At 40.6% G+C, this 23,662-nt stretch overlaps 1 protein-coding gene across 2 annotated transcripts in view; it reads left to right on the forward strand.

The window, feature by feature from the left end:
- taf7 (TAF7 RNA polymerase II, TATA box binding protein (TBP)-associated factor) overlaps positions 1-23,662 on the forward strand; it is an 87,310-nt gene that overhangs the window by 12,627 nt on the left and 51,021 nt on the right. For both annotated transcript variants that reach the window (XM_060927633.1, XM_060927634.1), the window contains 2 exons: positions 20,932-21,010; positions 21,229-21,362. In XM_060927633.1, the coding sequence (XP_060783616.1) occupies positions 20,932-21,010; positions 21,229-21,362 (213 nt within the window). The remainder of the gene's footprint in view (positions 1-20,931; positions 21,011-21,228; positions 21,363-23,662) is intronic.

Here is a 23,662-nt window from a genome sequence, read left to right on the forward strand (position 1 = left end):
AACTATATGATTTTGAACCCTTTATATCATTTTTACAATAAGTCACAAAACACAAGTGACACATGTCCAATACATCATCTACTTCAAAATTACAGTTATTGCATTTTCAGTTTATTAAACTTTGGCGATCTCACTGTATGAATAGATACCCGTTTATTTAAAAGGGGCCAACTAGCTCATTCAGAAAATGTTTCAACTCACTACATCTGCAGTACACTTTAGCTGAAAATAAGACCCCTTTTATGTTTGTTTCATCTACTTATACCTTGAATATCTGTTGGCATATATAAGGCCAACTTATCATTTTCACCATTACCGTTATCCATTTTTATGTAATATACCTGTTGCCCCATTCAGAGATGTTTTGAAAGCCATCAGCCATACCATCAATGGATGAAATGCACACCCATGTTGCAAGCAGTACAATAGAAGGTTTGACCCAAAAAAGGAAATATTTTAATCCAGTCTACAGTGTAAAATAAAGGAAAAACGCCATCCAATCCTATCGAGGTACCACCTCAAAATGATTGGATACTGACACGTCAATCAGACTGCAGCCCGCGACTAGCCCGGCCCTTCTGTGTGTTTGTGTGTGTGAGAGCGAGCAGTGTGTCACACAGAGCGCAGGATTCTCTCAGTGCGCTCCTTCCAAACAACGGGGATTTACACGAAAACGGAAGGAGATATTCACAAAATTCTTTCACAGTGAGCGCCACAAGGCTCTCCTGAACACACGGATGTAATTTTTTTTGTCTGTAGTGTAAAAAATGAGGTCACTAGAGCGAGTTAAAAACGAGTGACTTTTCTGCCACGATTATAATGGGAGTCTATGAGGCTGCGCGGCTGTGCTCTCGTTACTTTCAGGCTTCTCATTCAAAAACAGTAAATCCTATCGCTCAGGTAGACACATTGTGTGAATCAGGACAAGTGTGGCTACTACTTTTGAGAAAATTGTGTGTGTGGAGTGAAAATTGGGGCTGAAAACACAGTTTAAATGAGAAAGTTTGAGCTATTTTTCCAAGCTCTCTACACTCTAACTTAACGAGCTGCACTGGTGTGTAACGCAATAGACGCCCATTATAAAGCCGGACTTTCTCAGGCTTTATAAGGGGGAGGAGGGGTGGAGACGCGGGGGGTGGGAGTGTTTCTTGTCAAAATATGGCTTGCGGGAACCGTTATTCCAAAATCTTGTACTGCACCTTTAATGTAGAACTTTTTTTCTAGATCTATTTTTTTCCATTGTCCCGGGATTGTCCCAGATATGATAATTTTGTGTCCCGATGACGTTTTTTATGGTCCCCGGGACATCGGGACACCGTTAGTTTCGAGCGCTGGCTGCCTGGAAAGTCCACACACGCATTTTAAGGTCCGGGGGGGCAGCAGGAGTGCAGGCGCTAGGTCCACGTGGAAAGAGCATCTACTCAAAAACAGGAGAGGGTGCAGGCACTAGGACTATGCAGAAACATCCATTGCTCAAACTGCTGTCCACTTTGCTCTCTTCTCATGCACTCAAAAACAATTCAGCCGATTCTAATATAACGGTAGGGGAAACACTGTGTTTTTTGGTATAATATGATGCACAGATGAGCGAATATCTTTACAAAGGTGGAATTTAAGCACTGGAGCTATACAGTAAAAAGTTACTTCTATTTCTTGTACTTTCTTGAAAATTTTGTTCTATCCATGTGTCATCAGGTTGGTAATGCAGAACCAAATATTTTCCCTCTTAAGAGTGGTCCCATCTCTAAAAGTATGAATTACATTCAGTAATTCATGAAAAGCTTCTAAAAATGGGCTTCACATATTGACTGCCAAAACAAACTGAACTGAGAAATGTGTATTTTTGTACATGGTCATGCCTGGAATAAAACAGACTAACATTTGCTGATGTACACTTGATATGCTAAACTTTGATTACTCGAAACGAGCAGACCATTGATGTTGAGTCACCTAGTACAGTACTCCAGAATAAGTTATATTGGAATATGTACAGTCAAGACACATAGTCGGGTCCATAAATATTTGTACATTGACTGTTATTTTAGCTATTATTGTTAGGGTTATTTTAGTCGATTGCAGTATATGTTATATGTGAGCTCAAAGTGCAGACTTTCAGCTTAAATTGATAGTCTTGAAATGATGGGCCTTCTTTGCATGAACAAAATGATGTATATTTCTACCTTTTTACAAGATAAACCATTATATGACCCAAACTATTGCCCAAAAACTGAGAACTGAACTGACCCATGAATGGGGCCAAACATTACACTTCCAGTTTTTACTTTTTGACTCCCCCTGGTTATTCCTGTTGATGGCCACAGTGTTTACCAGATTTAAGATGACTGTCTTAAGAATATTAGTTTTAGCAATCACAGGAAGTACACATGAGCTACTGACCTCCACTACCAGTCAAAAGTTTGGACACACCTCGTAGGTTTTTCTTCATTTTGACTATTTTCTGCATTGTAGAACAATACTGAAGGCATAAAATCTATGAAATAACACACAAATGGAATTATGTTCCATCCATTCCATTCCATTATCTGTAGCTGCCTGTCCTGTGCGGGGTCGTGGGCAAGCTGGAACCTATCCCAGCTGACTATGGGCGAGAGGCAGGGTACACCCTGGACAAGTCGCCAGATCGTCGCAGGGCTGACGCATCGAGACAACAACCATTTGTGCTCAAATTCACACCTACGGTCAATTTCGAGCCACCAATTAGCCTAACCTGCATGTCTTTGGACTGTGGGGGGAAACTAGAGCACCCGGAAGAAACCCATGTAGACACTGGGAGAACATGCAGACTAAATGGAATTATGTGATTAAACAAAAGTCTTTAAAAAAAAAACGTGTTTCATAATTTGGATTCTTCAAAGTAGCCACTGTTTACCTTGATGATGATAGCTTTGCACACTATTGGTATTATCTTGACTAGCTTCATGAGGAATCACCTGGAATGTGTTTCAATTCAGTCATCAATTTATTTATATGGTGGTTTTAACAATAGACTTGGTCACAAAATAACTTAACAGAAAATTAAGAATTTTAAACATATGAGCTAAAAAAAATTGATCCCTAAAGAACAAGCTTGAGATGACGTGAAGAAACCTTAAAAGCAACCAGACTCAAAATGGAACCCATCCTCATTTGGGTGGGAACAGATAGTGTGGTGATGGTAAATTTTATTTTAAACTGCCTTTCATGACATGTACAAATACCTTTCACAAATAGAAACGTACAAATGCAATTAATAAAATATTAAATGAACAGTAATCTCATATTTACAAGGTAGTAAAACCAAGTAACAGTGAATACTTAAAGAGATGAGTTTTCGGGTGGTGTTTAAAGTCCGCAATGGATTCACAGTGTCTGATGTAAAGGGGAAGTGAATTCCAGAGCTTAGGGGTAATGTGACTGACTGCTCTTTCTCCCATGGTGTTGAGGTTCATGTTTTGATATTCTCAGTAAACCTGCTGAGGAGGATCGCAGTGAACGGGCAGGGGTGTAGCTCTCAAGGAGGTCACTGAGAAGTGGGAGCATGGTTATGTAGGGCCTTATAAGCTCAGAGCAGGACTTTAAATTATAAATAAATTGCTTCTATAACTGTGTCCTGTATGGTCAAAAATGCAATTGTGTAACCAGGGAATTATTATAGTTAACAGGTGTGCCTTGTCAAAAATTAATTAGTGGAATTTCTTGTCTTCTTAATGCGTTTGAGACCATCAAAAGTAAATAGTTGTTTGTTTTATTATAAATCTTATTAGATTTTTCGTTCACGTCTAACAATATCTCACACATGCATTGTATGAAAATAGAGAGAATCTTATTAGAAAAGACAGTTGGTTGTCCTACACAAGGTATGATGAGAGCAACAACGAACTTAGCCTAAGCCAGAACGGCTTCTATGAACTATAGTTAACCCTTAACCCTTCCCACCCACCGTAAAAATACAAACCGTTATTACGTACATGTAAATTAAAAAAAGGGGGGGGAGTAAATAAATAAAAAAAGGACGGGGGGGTTAAGGGAGCCAATGGAATTGTCAATCACAGAGATGGAGCGCTTTTATGCAAGATCGAAGGTGAGCAAAGAATCGATCAGAGACCCGGACGGATGGTTGGGGAAGTGAGGATAGGAGGTTTGGACAAAGTGCCTGGCTTGGAGAAAACGAAAAAAGTGAGAGTAAGGTAATTCAAACCTGACTGTGAGCTCTGTAAAATCAGTAAATACATTTTCTTTGTACAGGTCTTTGACATGTAATAAACCTTTGTTTCGCCAGATAGTAAAAGTAGGGTCTGATAAGGAGGATGGGAATAGATGGTTTTTAACAACCGGGGCTAAAGTTGAAGGCTCGTTCAAGCCATAATGTTTACAAAATTGATTCCAAATTTTCAGCGAGTTGGTAACAGCAGGGTTCTGCGAGATGTTATAAATCTTGAGGGGGAGCCATGCGGTAAGGAGGGGACTGTAAAGAAAACTTTGAGGACCGTAATTCTATCAGCGCCCATAAGGGGCCTACATCAGCTCCTCTATCAAGCCAGTGACTAATTTTGTTAATGTTGCATGCCCAATAGTATTGAATAAGATTGGGTAGTGCAAGACTGCCCTGCTTTTTGGGAAGTTGTAAAACAGCTTTACTAATACGGGCTGGCTTATTCAACCATAGAAATGACGATATTGTCTGGTCTAGCTGTTGAAAGACAGACCATCTAATAAAAATCGGAATATGTTGGAACAAATAGAGAAATTTGGGGAGAATCACCATCTTAACCAGGTTAACTCTGCTGGTTAGGGAGAAAGGGAGGGAGGACCAACGAGTCAAATCTAGCTTACACTTATCATTGAGAGGGTGAAAATTTTTATTGAAAAGGTCTTCGAAAGAAGCAGTTACAAATATGCCAAGATATCGAAACCCCTCTGAAACAACTTTAAATGGGAAAGAGGATGGTGGCATCCTCCTAGACAGCTTGTTGATAGGAAGAAGTTCACTTTTATTAAAATTTAATTTATAACCAGAGTATCTGCCAAATTGGGTTAGAATGTCTAAGATAGCAGGGATGGACGAGGCCAGGTTTGACATATAACAGGTCATCGGCGTAAAGGGACAGCTTGTAGGTGACCTCATTCCTGGTGACTCTCCATTCCACTCAACTCTCCCCTCCCCCCGAAGCCAGATGGCCAGTGGCTCGATAGCTAGAGCAAATAGGAGGGGGGAGAGGGGGCATCCCTGTCTGGTACCCCGACAGAGGGCGAAAGGGGGCGACCTCAGTCCATTCGTAAGGATATGGGCAGTTGGAGAGTCATATAGCAGTCTAATCCATGCAATAAAATCAGAGTTGAAACCAAATTTAAACAGGACGTAGTACAGATACTCCCAGTCAGCCCTGTCGAACGCTTTCTTGGCATCTAAGGAAATTACCACCTCAGGTATAGCAGGATTGGGGGAGCCAATAATATTGAGAAGTCTCCTGGTATTGGATGATGAGTTCCTTCCGGACATGAACCCAGTCTGGTCCTTGGAAATCAGGGTAGGTAGGGCTTGTTGCAAACAAGTGGCTAGGACCTTGGCCAGAATCTTTTGGTCCACATTTAAAAGTGAGATGGGTCTGTAGTTGCTGCATTCAAGTGGGTCCTTATCTTTTTTTTAATAGAAGAGAGATGTTGGCTTCTGATAGAGTTGGAGGCAATCTGCCGCTATTAAAGGATTCGTTGTAGACATTAACCAAATGTGGGGCTATTAGGTTTGAATATGCTTTGTAAAATTCTACTACAAACCCGTCTGGGCCAGGGAATTTGCCATTCTGTAGCTGCCCGATCGCCTCCTGTACTCAGGGATGAGAGTTTTCCGCTTTTCGGCGGATTTCCGCTTTTTCTGAGTAAAAATCAACCTTTTTATATTATGCCAAATCCGTTTAGATTTTTTTTTTCATTTATTGAGGGGGGTTGGGGTATGTTCCTTCGTGATACTCAAGCATAATTCATTCCTACGATGATGTTACATGCTTACATTTTCGCCATCTTTAGTCTCGCTAAGTCTCGCGGTAGAATACGTGTTATCTACAGTGTAATTGGCCAAAACATCGCTGCCGAGAGCATGATAGCCAATCATAACCGTTCTTACAAGATTGTGGGAGAGAACAAAAGCCAATCATAACAGTTCTTACAAAAGTACCCGCATCTGTTCTATTTTATCGAAACTTGCACATGTTCATCGTCGCTGCTCTTCAAAAATACATTTCTCTTTCGTATCGGCTTTTTTTACTCAAAATGCCGAATACAATTGACAAGCGAGACGAAGCAAAGGTACGTGAAATCAATGCTGGTATAAAAAAACAGAGAGGACTGACAAGCTGTTGTCTTTGGCCAAAAAGCTGAAGAAGTCGTCGAAATGATCAAATGAAAATGAGAAGTGACTGTGAGCTATAAATAATTGTATAAAGTGTACATAGACATTATCCCATAAACTTAGCATTTGTTTGATTTAGTACATTGAACATGTATATGATAGATAGTCAGTAAATCTGAATTAATGCTGACAGTTTTGAAAACTTAAATATTTCAAAAGACTTTTTGAAGAAATCATATGCAACTAATGAGGACATAGGGAGAAAAGGTCAGTCACCCTAAAATTTTATTTAATATGAACATTTTGATAATTAATAAAACTTAAGTTTAATGTGAATTTAGTTTGTCGTTTTTGTTGATCATGAATTATAACCATACCCTTGAATGTAGAATGTGATTTTATCTTGAATTCAAACAAAACTCCTATTGATTTGAAACACATTTTCATGTAAATATATAAAAAAAGACAACAGATATATTTTTTTTATCTACTACAGCTCAGATTGCAGGACAAGTGGTTTGTAAGGCCTTATTTTTCAAAATTTTCCGGGGGGGAGCATCTTGAAGCCCCCCCCCCCCCCCCCCCAATTGGCTTCGGGCGCCATCTTGTTTTCTGCTTTTTTTGATGACCACCCACTCTCATCCCTGTGTACTTCCGCTACTGCGATTGGGGCGCCTAATTTATCAGCCAGATTGCAATCAGCTTTAGGATACAAAAGCATCTCCAGGGGATTGTGGTCCTTCCAGGTTTCAGGTAAATACTCTGAGGTGTACAAGTCAGAATAGAAATTCAGAAATGAATTATTTACCAATTTGGGGTCAGTGACCACTAATCCAGATGGCAATTTTATCCTAGCGATCAGTCTGGAGAGAACTGTGGTTCTAGCTTGATAGGCAAGGAGTTTGCCTGCCTTATCTCCCATTTCCAAATAACGTTGCTTTGTTTTTAACAATTTTGTTTCAACTTGGATGTTGACAAAAGGTCAAACTCAGCCTGAAATTTAAGATGTTGGTCATAAAGAGAGGGATTGGGGCAGCAGCATACTGTATGTCGATAATGGCTAGTTGGTCTGAGAGCCGTACTATCCTTTCTGTGTCCGCTTTTTTCCGCCGAGAGGCAAACGAGATTGCCTGTCCCCTCAAATATGCTTTACACGCTTCCCAAAGAGTGCTTCTTGTGATGTCAGGGATGTCATTCGCTTGAAAAAAAAAAAACTATTTCCTCCTGAAATAATTTCTTAAAATGTGGGTTGTTCAGTAAAAAGTGGGAAAGTTTCCACTGTGTGTGTGTGGAGGACTATGGTTTGGGAAGTTTGACAACAGATGTAGGAGCATGGTCTGAGATCACTATACTGTGATACTCGCTAGAGTTAACCCAGTGTAATAACCTATTATCAACCAAGAAAAAAAATTAATTCTTGAATATGTACGATGGACATGGGAGAAAAATGAAAAGGCTTTGGTGTATAGGTTAAAAGATCTCCAAGGATCACATAGGCCAAGCTGGCTTATAAAAGATTTCAATGTAGTAGCGGAACTGGACAGAGCAAGGGGACTAGCGGAGGACCTATCTAGAACCGGATCCTGAATAAGGTTGAAATCGCCACCTATAATCAGGTAATGGGTGTCCATGTCCGGGAGGGAGGAGAAAAGATGAGTAATAAATTTGTCATCATCCCACACGGGCATAGACACTCAGTAAAATAACTGGGATGTCAAACAGCTTACTTGAGACAGCCACAAAGCGGCCATTGGGATCTTCAAAAGATTTTGATGGCTCAAATGCTATGTTCTTACTTATAATAATGGCCACCCCTCTCGCCCTCGTAGAAAATTTGGAATGAAAAACGTGACTCATCCAAGATCTTTTAATACGTGAAATCTCAGAGGATTTAAGGTGAGTTTCTTGAAGGAAATAAATATCCCCCTTGAGCTGTCCCAAGTGTGAGATCACTTTGCCCCTCTTGATTATTCTATTAACTGGGGTGGGCAAAAATATCGATACGGCGATATATCGCGATGCTTTGTCTTCCGATTCAATATCGATACTCAAAATTTGAATATCGATATTTTTTCAAATAATAAATCATGTTTCAGACGGGTTGTAAATCCAGTACGACTTCCGCACCTCCGCTCCGCAAGGTGTCGCTATCTCACTGCAAGGCACTCTTCGTCTTCTCTTTTTTCCCGGTGGTTGCAGTGAGGAAAAAAAAACAAGCAAGCATGGCTGTTAACGTAAACCTAGAGACGCCGCCGAACTTTAAGGCAGATGTTTGGAGGCACTTTGGATTCCAAAGGAAAGGAGAAAAAAAAAAAAAGTGAGCTGGACAAAGAGTACGCACTTTGCAAAACCTGTTTCGCTCCAATTAGATATTCAGTTTCTACTGCAGGTGACATAATCAGCTCTCAGAGGAGCTGTCTCACCTCTGAGCATGCTGACCAGTTGCTCTTCCTGAAGAAGAACATGCAGTTTTGAAATGTGTGCTCACAGTACAGGTTTGGATTAAACTTTACACAAGTACTAGGCACAAGTTAAATGTTCTCAGGTATATGTTCTCAAGTTTACAAAGAACAAATTGATATTAGTGTTAGCACTGAAATGTATGTGCAGTCTGCAGTGCAAGTTTTAAGTTTTCATAAAACAATTTGTTTCTGCTTGTTAAGCAGCACTGATGTGTCCATGCTTACAGAAAAGTTGATAATACTAGCACAGAAATGGGAATTTTCTGTATGTTGTAATAAAGCAACTCTTGGTTTTGCCAGCAGTGGAATAGAGACAAATGTATGTCTGGCAAGAGTGTGTAGTTATGTATGTGAAATGTAATTTTACAGTGGTCAATAAATTCTGATTTTCTTCAGTGACACAGATATCGTGATGCGGTTGAAATTTCTTGCAATATATCGATTATCGCTGAATCGCTGTACCGTGATATTATCGTTATCGTGGGCAAAATATCGCCATAGTATCGTATCGTGAGGTATCTGGTGATACCCAGCCCTACTATTAACCCCCCTAATGTTCCATGACACGAACCTGCAGCCACGATTTTGAGGTGTATTTGTATTGTACATTACTCACCCTTTTATTAAATGACGATGTACGGTGTTGATGCCCTTGAAGGAGAGGGGTTGGGGGGAGAAAAAAAAGAGAAAAAAAACACAACCTCTATACACATATTCAAAACCCCAATATAGCTTCCAGTTTCTTTATACTCAGTAATCCCCATGACTTCACCACTCCCGCAGGATTAAATGTAGCCCATGTAGTACAGACAGTCAACATTAACAGAAAAAAAAGTTTCAGTGCCTCCCATATTATAAGACCAAAACCCAATTTACTCACACGTGGGCATAATCGTTGCAGAAAAGAAAAAAAACGATCATTATGAGAACAAAAAACAAAAACAACCCATGACTGTGTGAGTTTTCCTATTATTCCACCTCTTCAAAATAGTAGGGGACGATATGACCCAGGGTAAAAAGAAAAACAAGACTAGAGAGGTTACATCTTCATATAACAAAAGAGAAGGGGAAACCACATGCATTTATCCGGATTCACACTGTAATATACCGGACATTCAGATATTACCCCAATGGAAAATGAAAAGTATAATCAGTGATTAATAATTATGGCATGGCTAACCAAAACAAACAAAGGTAAACTCCATACTCGGAGTCAGTTTAGCAGGCCCAGGTGAAGATTTGCAAGTACTGAAAAAGTCCCAGTGTTCAAAAAAGCATCGTATGGCACTAGTAAGAGATCAGTCACTATGTGTTTAATATTATCGTATCAGGACACTCTTACCAGCTGGGCGAGTCATCCCGAAGCCCGTGCCAGTAGTGGTGTTAATGTTAGTCGTTAATAAATTAGTCCGTACATCGATTGCGGAGCCGGGCCACTGAAGTAACCTCAGCGGGCGGGCATGGACTCCGTGAAGGCAGCGGCTTCTTCAACTGAGGAGAAACGCTTCTTAGTGCCAGCTTTCTTGGTGATTTGGAGCTTTGCTGGGTAAAGCAGGGCCGGCCGGAGGCCCAGGTTGTACAGCTTTGCCATGACATTGCGGTAAACCGCACGTTGCTCTAGGACGTCGGGGCAGTAATCCTCGTAGATGCGGACCGGCGAGTCGCAGTATTTCAGGTTGTTCCTCCGTTTGCGAGCCTCCCGGACTATTAGCTCCTTGGTCTGGTGCTGGTGAAGGCACACAATCATGGGTCTGGGCCTGTCTCCCTGTTGCGGCTTTGCAGCTAAGGAGCGGTGGGCCCGGTCTAGTTCCGGTGGGGTTTGCAGCACCTGATCCCTGAATATCTCCATCAGGACATCCGAGAAGAAGGTCGTGGGCCGTGGACCTTCTATGGACTCAGGTAGGCCGACAATCCTGATGTTACGTCGGCTTCGCCCCTCCAAATCGATGTTTTTGTTTTTAAGCTTAGCGCAGGCCTCTGATAAGGTAGAGCATGATGCTTCAAGGGCTAGGATGCGTTCATCAATTAAATTGGCATTGGACTCCAGACTCGCAATTCTTTCACCAAAGTCAGTCACTGTGGCCTGCACCATATCAAGTTTAGCCTCGAGAGAGGTAAACGCCGACCTGAGCTCAGCAGACAGTGCCGCCGATATAGACTGGCGGTGCTTCTCCAGCAAGCTAGTCAGAGCAGACATGCTAATCTGATTAGCCATGGCGAGCGAGTCGTTACTCGCGGTTTCTCTTTCTTTAGCCAGCCTGGTTCCGGAGGCCATGGAGCGTAGAGAATATTACTCACTCTTACAAGGAATTCGGGTCGGGTTTGGGATATGAAAAGTTATGTTTTTTCAGGTCAGTGTGGGAGAGCGTGATGCGTGCGTCTGCTCCATTCCCCTCTCCACCGGAAGTCCTAGTTGTTTTATTATTATTATTATTATTATTATCTCATCTCATTATCTCTAGCCGCTTTATCCTGTTCTACAGGGTCGCAGGCAAGCTGGAGCCTATCCCAGCTGACTACGGGCGAAAGGCGGGGTACACCCTGGACAAGTCGCCAGGTCATCACAGGGCTGACACATAGACACAGACAACCATTCACACCTACGGTCAATTTAGAGTCACCAGTTAACCTAACCTGCATGTCTTTGGACTGTGGGGGAAACCGGAGCACCCGGAGGAAACCCACACGGACACGGGGAGAACATGCAAACTCCGCACAGAAAGGCCCTCGCCAGCCACGGGGCTTGAACCCGGACCTTCTTGCTGTGAGGCTACAGCGCTGACCACTACACCACTGTGCTGCCCCCTATTATTATTATTATTATTATTAATACAGTAAATAGGTCTATTCGACAACTGTAGTAATCCATATTATGTCAAGAACCACTCAGCTAAGTAAAGATAAATGACTTTAAGAAATGGTCTGTCCAACCAGATAATTGCAAGAACTTTGAATATATCTTGAGGTGGAATTGCAAAAACCATTAAATGCTCTGATGAAACTGGCTCTCATGGGGACAGTCCAAAGAAAGGATGACGAAGACTTATCTTTGCTGCAGAGGACAAGTGTATTAGAGTTGCCAGCCTCAGAAATGGCCAGTTAACAGCTATTTAACACCTCACATTAGAGCCTACATGAATGCTTCATGAGATCAAGTAGCACAGGGGTTCCTCAACCTTTTCTACTTTAAGGCCCACCTATTCATACTTGTAACGAGTTGGGGCCCATTAAAAAAGATCCCCAGTTATTTTGACTCTTCTGTTCTATTTGAATCTAATCTAATCTTTCCAAGTGAATCTAATCTATTATAAAGTGTATTAATGGAATGAACCATCACTCCCTGTTACAGATGGGACCCCAGGAATTAAATACAATTTAAAAAAAAGGTTTTTTAATTGTAGGTATTGTATTTAAAACTGTATGCATGTGCCAGAAGACATTTTCCCCTCCCCCCAATGTATTGTATAGTGTTTCTATATTTTATATTTTTATTAGTGTTTTATTTTCTAATCTGTTGACTGAGAGAGCCTTGCACAAAAATTCCAATGTGTCTGAACTGTTGGTTTATGCACAAATGGCAAATAAAAAACCTTGACCTAAAACCATGCATGCAGGGCATTCTCAGTCAAAAGGGATTAATGATCCAAAAGTGGAGTCTGTTTGATTAACACAAGAACTTATTGCCATGTTTTTAGTACAGCGAGCAAGTTATTAAAACCAAGAAGTACATTCAAAAGAAGTGAATATAGAAACCACTCAATGGGATCAATCCTTATACGTTAACAAAGGATTTTTCCTACGAGTTGGAAAATTATCCATCAATTGAGTTCCCCAACATCTCATTCTGGTGCTGCAGGCATTGTTTCACACGGACAAACAGATGAAAACCTGGAAGAGCATGGAGGTGTACAGCTTTTTATATGTTGCTGGGTTAAAGATCTGGGGATCAAGACACAAGATAAATCCTGTATCGTTTTTGCCTAGTAAGTAGCATTTCTGAACGTTTTGTACATGTCTTTGTGGTGATTGCTAGGACGCTACAAATTTTAGTATTGGGTGTAAACAAACCACAGCCACTTGATTCTCAATCCTCCCTGCTCTTCTCTTCCAGGTAAATTATTCAAAGATCCACAGAAACTCCTTTAAAGACCTAAGTATTATGCATATTATATGCAGGGATGAGAATTTTCCGCCGATTGGCGGATTTCCAACTTTTTCAGGCCAAAATGATCGTTTTTGAGATCGATGTAAATCCGTTGAGATTTTTTTTTTTTGGGGGGGGGGGGGGGGATGATTAATGATCTGTGGTCACCTTATAACGCAGACATCCCAAGTCTCCCGGAAGTTCCGGGAGTCTCCCGCATATTGATAGAAGTGAGCAAGAGCGTGCGCGCGCAACATTAAGGTCTGCATCATGCATCTTAGAATGTGCGCACGCGAGGGAGACTGTGTGCAGTGTTGCCAGATACTGCTGACGTTTTCCAGCCCAAAATATGTTCAAAACCCGCCAAAATGCACTTAAAAGCACCCAATCTGGCAACACTGCCTGTGTGCCTGTTCATGTAGCGCATGCCAGACAAAGAGCATCTTGATTGGGTTACTCAGCAAAATAAGCCAATCAGCGTTCAGTGTGGGCGGGCTTTTATCTCTTTTCTCGAGGACCGGAGTTTTCAGTTGTATTGAGTAAGTGCAGCCTACAGGATTGGCATGGCAGAGAGAGTGCGCACCCCAAAAAATATATATCAATTACATGTCATATAGAAGTGTGTATCTTTTATAAATGGGGTTAGCTTATCTAATGTAGCATGTTGGGGAGAATCATAGTATCATATCTATATTTCTGATGAAATTTTAAGTATGATAGCATGTATAACTCTCCTACTTATTGCTCATTTCATGGGGGGGGGGGGATTGCTGGCATGTGCCGCGCGGGAGCGTCTGCCCAAATTTTTTAGGTCGAGATGAACTTTATAGTTTTTGATTTAAAAAAAAAAATTCCAATATGTAATGCCCATTGTACATGCCTGTTCTTTAATTCAAAATCACCATCTCGATCTTCAGATTGACCATATGGTATCTGTATTACATTACACAGCATCCTGTCCAGATAAAACCGAGTTAGTACACACAACAGTTGAAAGGGAAGTGATAAGTGATGTTGAATGTTGCCTGCTTAATATGCAAGACCTCCTGCTACCATGATAACATCAGAAGAAAGCTTAAGAGAATTATATGATAGAACTTTTTTCTGGTTTGCACTTCATTTTAAAGGATTAGAGTATTCAAAGACATGAATAGCAAAAATGCAGAAATATAATACTGTAGAGCTCGTTTATATTAAAAGGTGCATTGATTTTTTTTGAAATCATCAAATGTGAATTGATTAAAAACAAGTCTCTTGTACCATATTAATCATTTTCACCTGGTAGTCCACCAAGAAGGGGAATTTATTTCCAAATAAATTGCAACTTTTTGCTGATAAAATTAATGGTTTTGGGGTAAAAAAAAAAATAGCCAAAAATCATTAGCCCCATGCCCCCACCCCGTTTTTTTCAGACTTTTAAAGTATTTTTCATTCTCATCCCTGTATACGTGTGTGTTAGTTGACACTATGGCACAGAGTCTTTGTGAGGTATTCTGTCAGGTATGCAGCAGCAGACAGATCTAAGTTTGGGAAGAGTGTTTATTAACAGGTGTGATATTTACAAAAACAAAATGCACACTAAAGCAGAGTATTTAAACAGTTATAAACATGGCTAGAAACAAATGTGACCGTGTTGATGATGATGATACTTTGCAAAGCCTCTGTGAAAACAGCATCTGTATCTGTGCATGCTGGTTCCCACTGTGAAGCATGAAGGAGTAGGTATGATGGTGTGGGGGTGCTTTGCTAGTGACGCTGTTGGCAATTTATTAAAGATTGAAACCACATTTAACCAGCATCACTACCACAGCATTCTGCAGCAATGTGCCAACCCATTTGTGTTGCACTTAGTGGGACCATTTGTTTTTCAGCAGGATGGTGACCCAAAATACATCTCCCGGCTGGGCTGTTTAACCAAGGGGAGTGAAGTAGCGCTGTATCAGATCAGTGCTCGAAAAACCATGTGTCCAATCGTCCAAGACGACTAAAGTATGTGCAAGGACAAGTAAAACTTTAATAGTGACTGGACGACAAAAGTTAGTGCTGGCAACCTAGCAACACAGACAATCACTCCGTGATGCAGGCCTGAACTGTCAGTCCGGCACTACCATATTTAAATTATTATTCTGTAAAGTGAATCACACACCGTGACATCTGACTCCTCATTAAAACAAAGTTCACCTGTGTCTATCGAAAATCTTGTTTTCCTGGACTGGTTCCCATATAAAATTAATCCTACCAAGCGTCAGAGACATTGACTGTATGCTCATTCTGCGCTAAGAGAGCAGGGAACCAGTCTAAAGTAGCTCATCTCATTTCACAGGAAACGTGTTAAGTTTTATTCATCATCACACTATATAAAAGTACAAAAAATATTTTAAGGAAGTTTGAATAATTTTCTGTTTTGAGTTATAATTTGTCGACGTATGCGTGTATTTGAGTGTACTGGAAAAGCTCGGCTCAGGGGTCCACGTAATGACGTAATTATACCAATTGGTTAAGGGTGACGAGGGTCGAGGGCATTGTGTGCCAGCAGCACAGTTGAAGCAGGCAGGTCTCAAACTTGGAACTTTTATATCATGATTGGAGTTAATAATAAACAATATCACTGAATACTATTCCTTACCTCTAACCTGTGTGTGTGTGTGTGTGAGTGAAATTACGATTAAAAAAAAATTGCTTTTGATGGTTTCACATATTTTGTAATATTTTTATTTTCTAAATATCAACATACAGCCATTGTCAAGTCAAGTTTATTTGTATAGCGCTTTTAACAATAAAAATTATCGCAAAGCAGCTTTACAGAATTTGAATGACTTTAAACATGAGCTAATTTTATCCCTAATCTATCCCCAATGAGCAAGCCTGTGGCAACGGTGACAAGGAAAAACTCCCTCAGACGACATGAAGAAACCTCGAGAGGAACCAGACTCAAAAGGGAACCCATCCTCATTTGGGCAACAACAGACATGACTATAACATTAACAGTTTTAACATGAAGTCAGTTTCGTTGATGTTATATCTCTTCATTGATGGAAACTTGAGTGCAAAACTGTTCATGACAACTGCAGTCCTCAGCCATAAAAGCATTACTGTAAGTGTCCCGAGCATCTTACAAATGTGACTTTGGGGCTGTCCTCCACAGGAGCGATGTGATGAAACTCCAACCAGGCATAGGGCATCAGGATGAATCAGGCAGGTCCGAGGAGCAGAAGAGGTCAGCATCTCGATCTCAGGATTGACATGTAACTCAGAGGGACAGGTTTTTTTTTGGGGGGGAGAGGAAAAAAAAACAGGTTGTTAGGTATGCCTGATGTCACCTGAATAAGTAGGAACAGTATACATTTTGTGCCGAGTGCAAGCACGGACTCTGGCAAAACTAACTATGACAGCATAACTAAAAGGGGGAGAGCTAGAAAGTAACACAGGCATGAGGGAGCCCCTGGACATAAACCAGCCAGCCACTACACCGTCAACAAACTCAAGTGAGCAAGCGAATGGGGGACTGACAGCATCCATACATCCCAGTTTACCAAAACACTCTGTCTGAGGACCCTCCAGATCTACTCCTTTACCTCATAAACACCATGAAGAAAAGGCTTGACTAAACAGATGTTTTCAGCCTAGACTTAAATGCTGAGACTGTCTGATTCCCGAACACTACTTGGAAGGCTGTTCCATAACTGTAGGTCTTTGTAAGAAAAGGCTCTGCCCCCTGATGTAGCCTTCACTATACGAGATACCAGCAGATAGCCTGCACCTTTTGATCTAAGTAGGCATGGTGGGTCATAGAGGACCAGAAGTTCGCTCAGGTACTGTGGTGCAAGACCATTCAGTGCTTTAAAGGTCAATAGTAGTATTTTATAATCAATACGAAATTTGATTGGGAGCCAGTGCAGTGTGGATAAGACAGGGGTGATGTGGTCATATTTTCGAGTTCTAGTAAGGACTCTTGCTGCTGCATTTTGAACTAATTGGAGCTTGTTTATGCACTTATTGGAACATCCAGACAGTAAGGCATTACACTAATCCAACCTGGAGGTAACGAAAGCATGAACTAGTTTTCCCGTGTCATGTAGTGACATTAAATTTCTTATCTGAGCAATATTTCTGAGATGAAAGAATCCGGGTGATGTTATCAATGTGAGTTTTGAATGAAAGACTGGAGTCAGTGGTCACACAGAGGTCTTTTACTGCTACACATGAAGAAACAAAGGCCACCCAGAGTTACTGTGTAATCAGAAAACTTACTTCTAGCTGCATGTGGTCCTAGTACAAGTACTTCAGTCTTGTCAGAGTTAAGCAGAAGGAAGTTAATAAGCATCCAGTGTCTAATGTCCTTTACACATTCCTCAATCCTATTAAGCTGGTGTCTCTCATCAGGTTTTGCAGAAACATACAACTGTGTCATCAGCATAGCATAGCAGTGGAAACTAATACAATGTTTATGAATAATATCACCCAGAGGTAACATGTATAAAGAAAAAAAGCAGGGGACCCAAGACAGAACCTTGTGGAACACCAAACTTGACCTCAGTATGTCTAGAAAAATCACCATTTACATCAACATACTGATAGCGATCAGTTAAATAAGACCTGAGCCAGGAGAGGGCTGTTCCCTTAACTCCCACAACATTTTCTAGTCTATTCAGAAGAATGGAATGATCAGTGGTATCAAATGCTGCACTAAGGTCAGGCAACACAAGCAGCGAAACACAGCCCTGATCAGACGACAACAGTAGGTCGTTTACTACTTTAACCAGAGCTGTCTCTGTGCTATGATTAGGTCTAAATCCTGACTGATACAGTTCATGGATGTTATTCCTATGTAAATATGAGCATATCTGCTGTGCCACAGCTTTTTCAAAGATCTTGGAGATAAAGGGGAGGTTTGATATTGGCCAATAATTGGACAGCTGACAGGGATCAAGGTCAGGTTTTTTAATCAGGGGTTTGATAACTGCTAGTTTAAAGGATTTGGGTACATAGCCAATCCTAAGAGAAGGATTTATTATTTTTAGAAGCGGTTCAATTACTTCAGGTATTATGTTTGAATAGATGTGTAGGTAAGGGATCTAATACACAAGTTGAGGCTTTTGATGCCGAGATTAATGAAAGTAATTCAGTTTCTCTAAGGGGAGTAAAATATTCTAATTGTTGATCTGATGGTTATATTGTTAACTACAGGGTCACTTACATTGTCTGACCTTAAATTAGTAGTTTGGATTTTTTGTCGGATATTCTCAATTTCGTCGTTTAAAAAAAATTCATGAAGTCGTTGCTACTACATACTGTCGGTGTGCATGTGTCTATAGTGGACTTATTCCTGGTTAATTTTGCTACAGTATTAAATAGGAATCTAGGATTATTTTTGATATTTTCTTTTAGGGAGGAGAGATATGTTGATCTAGCAGCACTAAGAGCTTTTCTGTACATCAGGAAGCTCTCCTTCCATGCTAATTTGAATGCTACCAATTTTGTTTGACGCCATTTACGTTCCAATTTTCGAGTGGTCTGTTTTAAAGTGCGAGTGCCATCATTATACCAGGGTGCAATTTTTTTGTCTCTGATCATTTTCCTTTTAAGAGGAGCTACATTATCTAAAGTATAGCAGAACGTTGACTCTAAGCATTCAGTTGCCTGATCAAGTTCTTCAGGGGCTGACAGTGACCCAATCAAAGTTGATAACTCTGGGAGATCATTTATAAAGCCCTGTGCAGTAGTTGACGTGAATGTACGTTTAATATAGTAGCATGGTGAGGTGCATATATTATTATTCAGACATATTTTAAATGAGAAGAGATAATGATCTGAGAACTTCAGACTGTGGAAGTGTGACTATATTTTCTATGTTTAACCCGAATGTTAGTATTAGATCGAGGGTGTGACCACCATTATGGGTCGGTCCTATGACATTCTGATTAACCCCTACTGAATCTAAAATGGACACACATGCTGTTTTCAAAGGGTCTTCTGTGTTATCGAAGTGAATATTAAAATCTCTGACAACTAAAGCTTTGTTGAAGGAAATAACCAGGTCCAAGATAAAATCTGCAAATTCAGAAAGAAACTCAGAATATGGCCCCGGGGGCCTGTAAACAACAAGCAATGGAATTAACTGGGTAGACTTATTTTTCGAGGCTGCATACATTTATACGAGTTTGAAGAATTAAAATGTATTAAATTTATAACCAGGTTTGTGTGTTACACCTAGATAATCATTATAAATAACTGCGACGCCTCCTCCTCTGCCAGTTAGACGAGGCTGGTGTATGTAACTGTATCCAGGAGGACTAGCTTCATTTAATGCTATATATTCATTTGGCTTAATCCATGTTTTTGTTAAGCACATGACATTAAACTCCTGATCAGTAATAAGTTCATTAACCATTAGCGCTTTAGATGTAAGAGATCGAATATTTAATAGCCCCACCTTTAGATCAAAGGTGCTGGCAGTGGCTGTACAGTCAGTATGATCTAATTTTATATTGATTAGGTTACTGGAACAAACTCTGAGTATTTCTACTTTTTTGTTGAGCTCAGGGAGCAGACACAGTCTCAATGTAGTGGATCCTGAGTGACTACTCTGTGCAGCTAGCAGACAGTCGGTTTAGCCTGTTCGTCTGCTCCCTGGCCTTGGCTCTGGATTGTCAGAAATTAACTAGGCCTGTTCTGAGACTATGACCTATGCTGCAAGAAATGAGAGCAGCACCTTCCTGAGTGGGATGGATACCGTCCCGCCCTAACAGGCCAGCAGTGCCCTCAAAATTAGCCCAATTATCTATGAAGCCCACACTGTTTTCAGAGCACCATCTGGCATTGGGATGGGGCCAGAGCATACTACAGCATCGGACATCGCCTTCGCTAATTTAAACACCTCTACAAAGTTACTCTTAGTAACTTCAGACTGATGGTGTATATCATTAGCTCATACATGGATAACTATCTTTGAGAACCTATGCTTGTCTAGTATCCTAAGATTACCTGCTATGTCCGGCACCCTGGCTCCTGGTATACACCTGACTAAAGCTGCCGGTGCCCCTAAAGGCCTAGCTAATTTCACGTGCTGTATGATAGTCCCCTATAACCAGAGCTCTTTCAGGTTTCTCAGTGAGTGCATCACTAAGGAGAGCAAACCTGTTCGACACGTGACGCGGAGAGGAGTGGTGCTCCCGTGGGCGAGCCTCAGTGGTAGCTTTGGCTCTATGCTTATGCTGCCGAGTCGTCACCCATTCGCCCTGCTGTAAGGGATCTAATGCCGGAGTTGGGGTATTACTAACTCCATTTTGGGCATCCAGACTTTCCCCTACAGAAACTACACTGTTCTCATTCTCACTGGCCTTCTCTAAAGCCTGGATACACACTTCTAAAACTATAATCTTCTCTGTCAGAGCTAACTAATCTGCACTTATCACAAATAAAGCTATCACTCGCGACAGAGGAAGAATGACTAAACATCCTGCACTCAGCACACTGAACAGGCTGAAGGTGTGTCATGATGAAAGGATTCAACATTGCAGTTCCTTAACCAGGCAGTGATGGCACGGCAGCGAACACTCCCTTGGTAGAAGGATGGGAAGAGGGAGGCTGGCCACCTTCAGCTTTCACAGAAAGTGCAGATGCTGTTGGGCTTTCGTGGTGATGGCACTGGTGTTCAGACTCCAGGATAGAGCCTGTGGAATGATGCTGAGATGCCTTTAGCATCATTCTACAACGTTGATGATGATGATAAAAGTAATAATAAGAAGAAGAAGAATGGAAAAGAAAAACCAGTGAGGTTAGATGGTGTGTCCAAACTTTTGACTGGTACTGTGTATTCGATGATGATGCTTGCTTTAATCCCTGCCAGGACTTCAGTGGCTGACTGAAATATTTTTCATGACTTCATAAAACGTGCACCTTACCTTAGGATCAAGAACATTTCTACCCATCTGTTTATCGCTGTCTGTCTAATGCTGACTCAATATTTTTGCTTTTAGGAGTATGCCTCCACAGTGAGACGAATTGCCCAGTCTGGCAGCATGAATCTTAAGGACAGACTCACCATAGAGTTGCATGGTATGCTCACTAAAATGGCTTTGAGAAAGACTGTTAAGATGTATAGTAATGCGTACAATTCAGATCTGATGTGGGTGAACTGTAAATTTTCATTGCTTTTCATTAATCTTTTGAAAGTTTCATTCAAAAATATAGTAGTAGTTGAAGCATTTTGGACAAATCAATGAACAAAATGTTACTTTGTAACAGTAGCACTAACTTTGTGTTCTTCTTCCTAGCTGATGGTCGTCACGGAATTGTTAGAGTGGACCGTGTTCCTTTAGCTTGTAAATTGGTAGATTTGCCATGCATTCTGGAGTCCTTAAAAACAGTTGACAAGAAGACCTTTTATAAGACTGCTGATGTCTGTCAGGTAACACCAGCTCTCTCTCTCTCTCTCTCTCTCTCGTGTGTACAAACCCCATTTACAGAAAAGCTGAAGTATTTATCAAAATGCAATAAAAAGAAAAACCTATGATTTGTTAATTCACGTGAACCTTTATTTAACTGACAAAAGTACAACAAAAAGATTTTGGATAGTTTTACTAAACAACTTTAATTGTATTTTTTTTAAAGATATGAACAAGGTTAGAATTTGATGCCTGTAACATACTCAAAAAAAAAGGTTGTGACAGGCATTATTACTATTGTTACATCACCTTTTCTCTTAACACTTTTTAATCATATGGGTATATGATTTAATCATATGGGTCGTATGAAATACATCATGGATCTGAGTGACGTGTTTTCCCACTGAATAGTCGCGCGTTGTCAAAATGGCGAGCCAGTTCAAAATTAAAATTCTTTTGATTAACTTGCATATTTAAATTAATTAATTAATTTAGTTAGTTATTGTGGATGTGTCTATATAATAAAAGGAATATTACACATTGGCTTGAAGACATGAATTTATCTTGTGTTGAAAAATTTCACTAGTTTACTGCACTCACTCGTATAATATGTTCACTACTTGAAGATAAACTTCACATCTTTTGTGCCACCATGTAATATTATTTATATTTACAAGACATGAAGGTATGAAAAAATGTAGCCTGGCAAGCCAGACTAAATGTGAATATTTAGTCTGGCCTCGATCCGTAGACATTTCCGAAGGGGGTGGGAGGAACAAACCACTGTCTTTCAAACTGTCTCTGTGCGTATAGGCCAACGCTCTGACCAGTCAGCGCAACAGTGACTGTGACGTAGTCAGAGCAACAGAAAGCAGTGGGGGAGACCTTGAAATAAATAATTTTTCAAAATGCGTATTAATTAATAAACAGGTTCTAGATATTAAGAAGTTTGGAGATAATGACCACAAGTTTGGAGTCTGTACCACATACACTCATTTTTTTTTTCCAAGTGTTTTTCAAGGGTTTGCTTAAACTGTTTTTGAGAGTTTTTATTTAGTGGTGTTTGGTGAAATAATTTCCCTTAAATTTAAAATAACGGGAAAATAAGAAACAATCAAAAAGTAATGTTTCAAAGCTGTTTATTAATTCTTCGTACTGCACAAACTAGCCCCATCCTTTTGGCTACGAGCGGAGCTAGCTGGTAGATCAGACTTTTGCCATAGCCGGTCAGCAAAACAGCGAAAACGTCCTTCTTGAAAAGGAATGAGCGGAGAGCCTCTTCCTGCTCATGTTTCAATGAAAACTCCAAGTCTAATTCTTCTAAAACTGATTCCAAAGCGGAGTCAAACAAGCGCTGTTCACTAGCCGTAGCCATCTTTCCTGCTGTGCTTTCTCCAGCATCGCGCAGCCTTGTCGTCACTCCCGCAAAAGCCCACCCAAAGAATCCAAACAAAAACCTTGCGTTGTGATTGACGGGCACGATTTGATGCCCGGGGTGTTTTTGTTTATATGGTGCGAGGCTAGACCCACTCGCTAGGCAAAAATATTTTTGGCCGCTAGGCGGGTGGGTCTAGTTTACTAGGCTAGAAAAAATGGGTACCATCCGCAGAACTGTCGTTCCCCCCCCCAAACACACACACACACACACACACACACACACACACACACACACACAGTGTTCTGTGTAAACTGTAGAGATTGTCTGTGTGAAAATCTCAGGAATTTAGCAGTTTCTGTTGTTGACCAGTCTTGTGGTAGGACTGAGAGACATGTATATACAGATGACAAATGAAAGGGAAAAACAAGTGTGTTAGTAAGGTCTTGGGCCACCATGAGGTAGTAGATCAGCTTCAGAGGGCCTTCAAGTCTCTGGAACTGTATTGGAGGGATGTGCATTCTGCCACAAAAGATATTCCATCAGTTGGTGCTTTGATATGTTAGTGATCACCACTGGTTAACTATATTAGGGGTACCACCAAAAAAGGTTAAGCTGAAAAAGTGATGTTTTTGAACATTTTCTGTTAAGGTTTCAGTTAAATGGTCAAAAATGGCACTTCTTCGATGAAAGTAGGCACTGTCAGGGCTCTTCATTAATTTTTTTTAATCTACATGCCCAGTCAGACAAGCGGCAAGATTTTTCACTTGTCCTGACCATAACCTTTTTATTACTACCATCAAGTCCAGTGGAATGATGCAGCGTGAAGTTTTAATGGTGTATGTTTTTTTGTTTTGTTTTTAATATTTTATTAATTTTTATATTAACAAACTGACCATGCAGCATAGGTCTTGCCAAATCAAAAGAAAAAAAAATAATGTACATGGG

Source organism: Neoarius graeffei, chromosome 8, assembly GCF_027579695.1.
Source record: "Neoarius graeffei isolate fNeoGra1 chromosome 8, fNeoGra1.pri, whole genome shotgun sequence".
In the NCBI taxonomy this organism is placed as follows: Eukaryota; Metazoa; Chordata; class Actinopteri; order Siluriformes; family Ariidae; genus Neoarius; species Neoarius graeffei.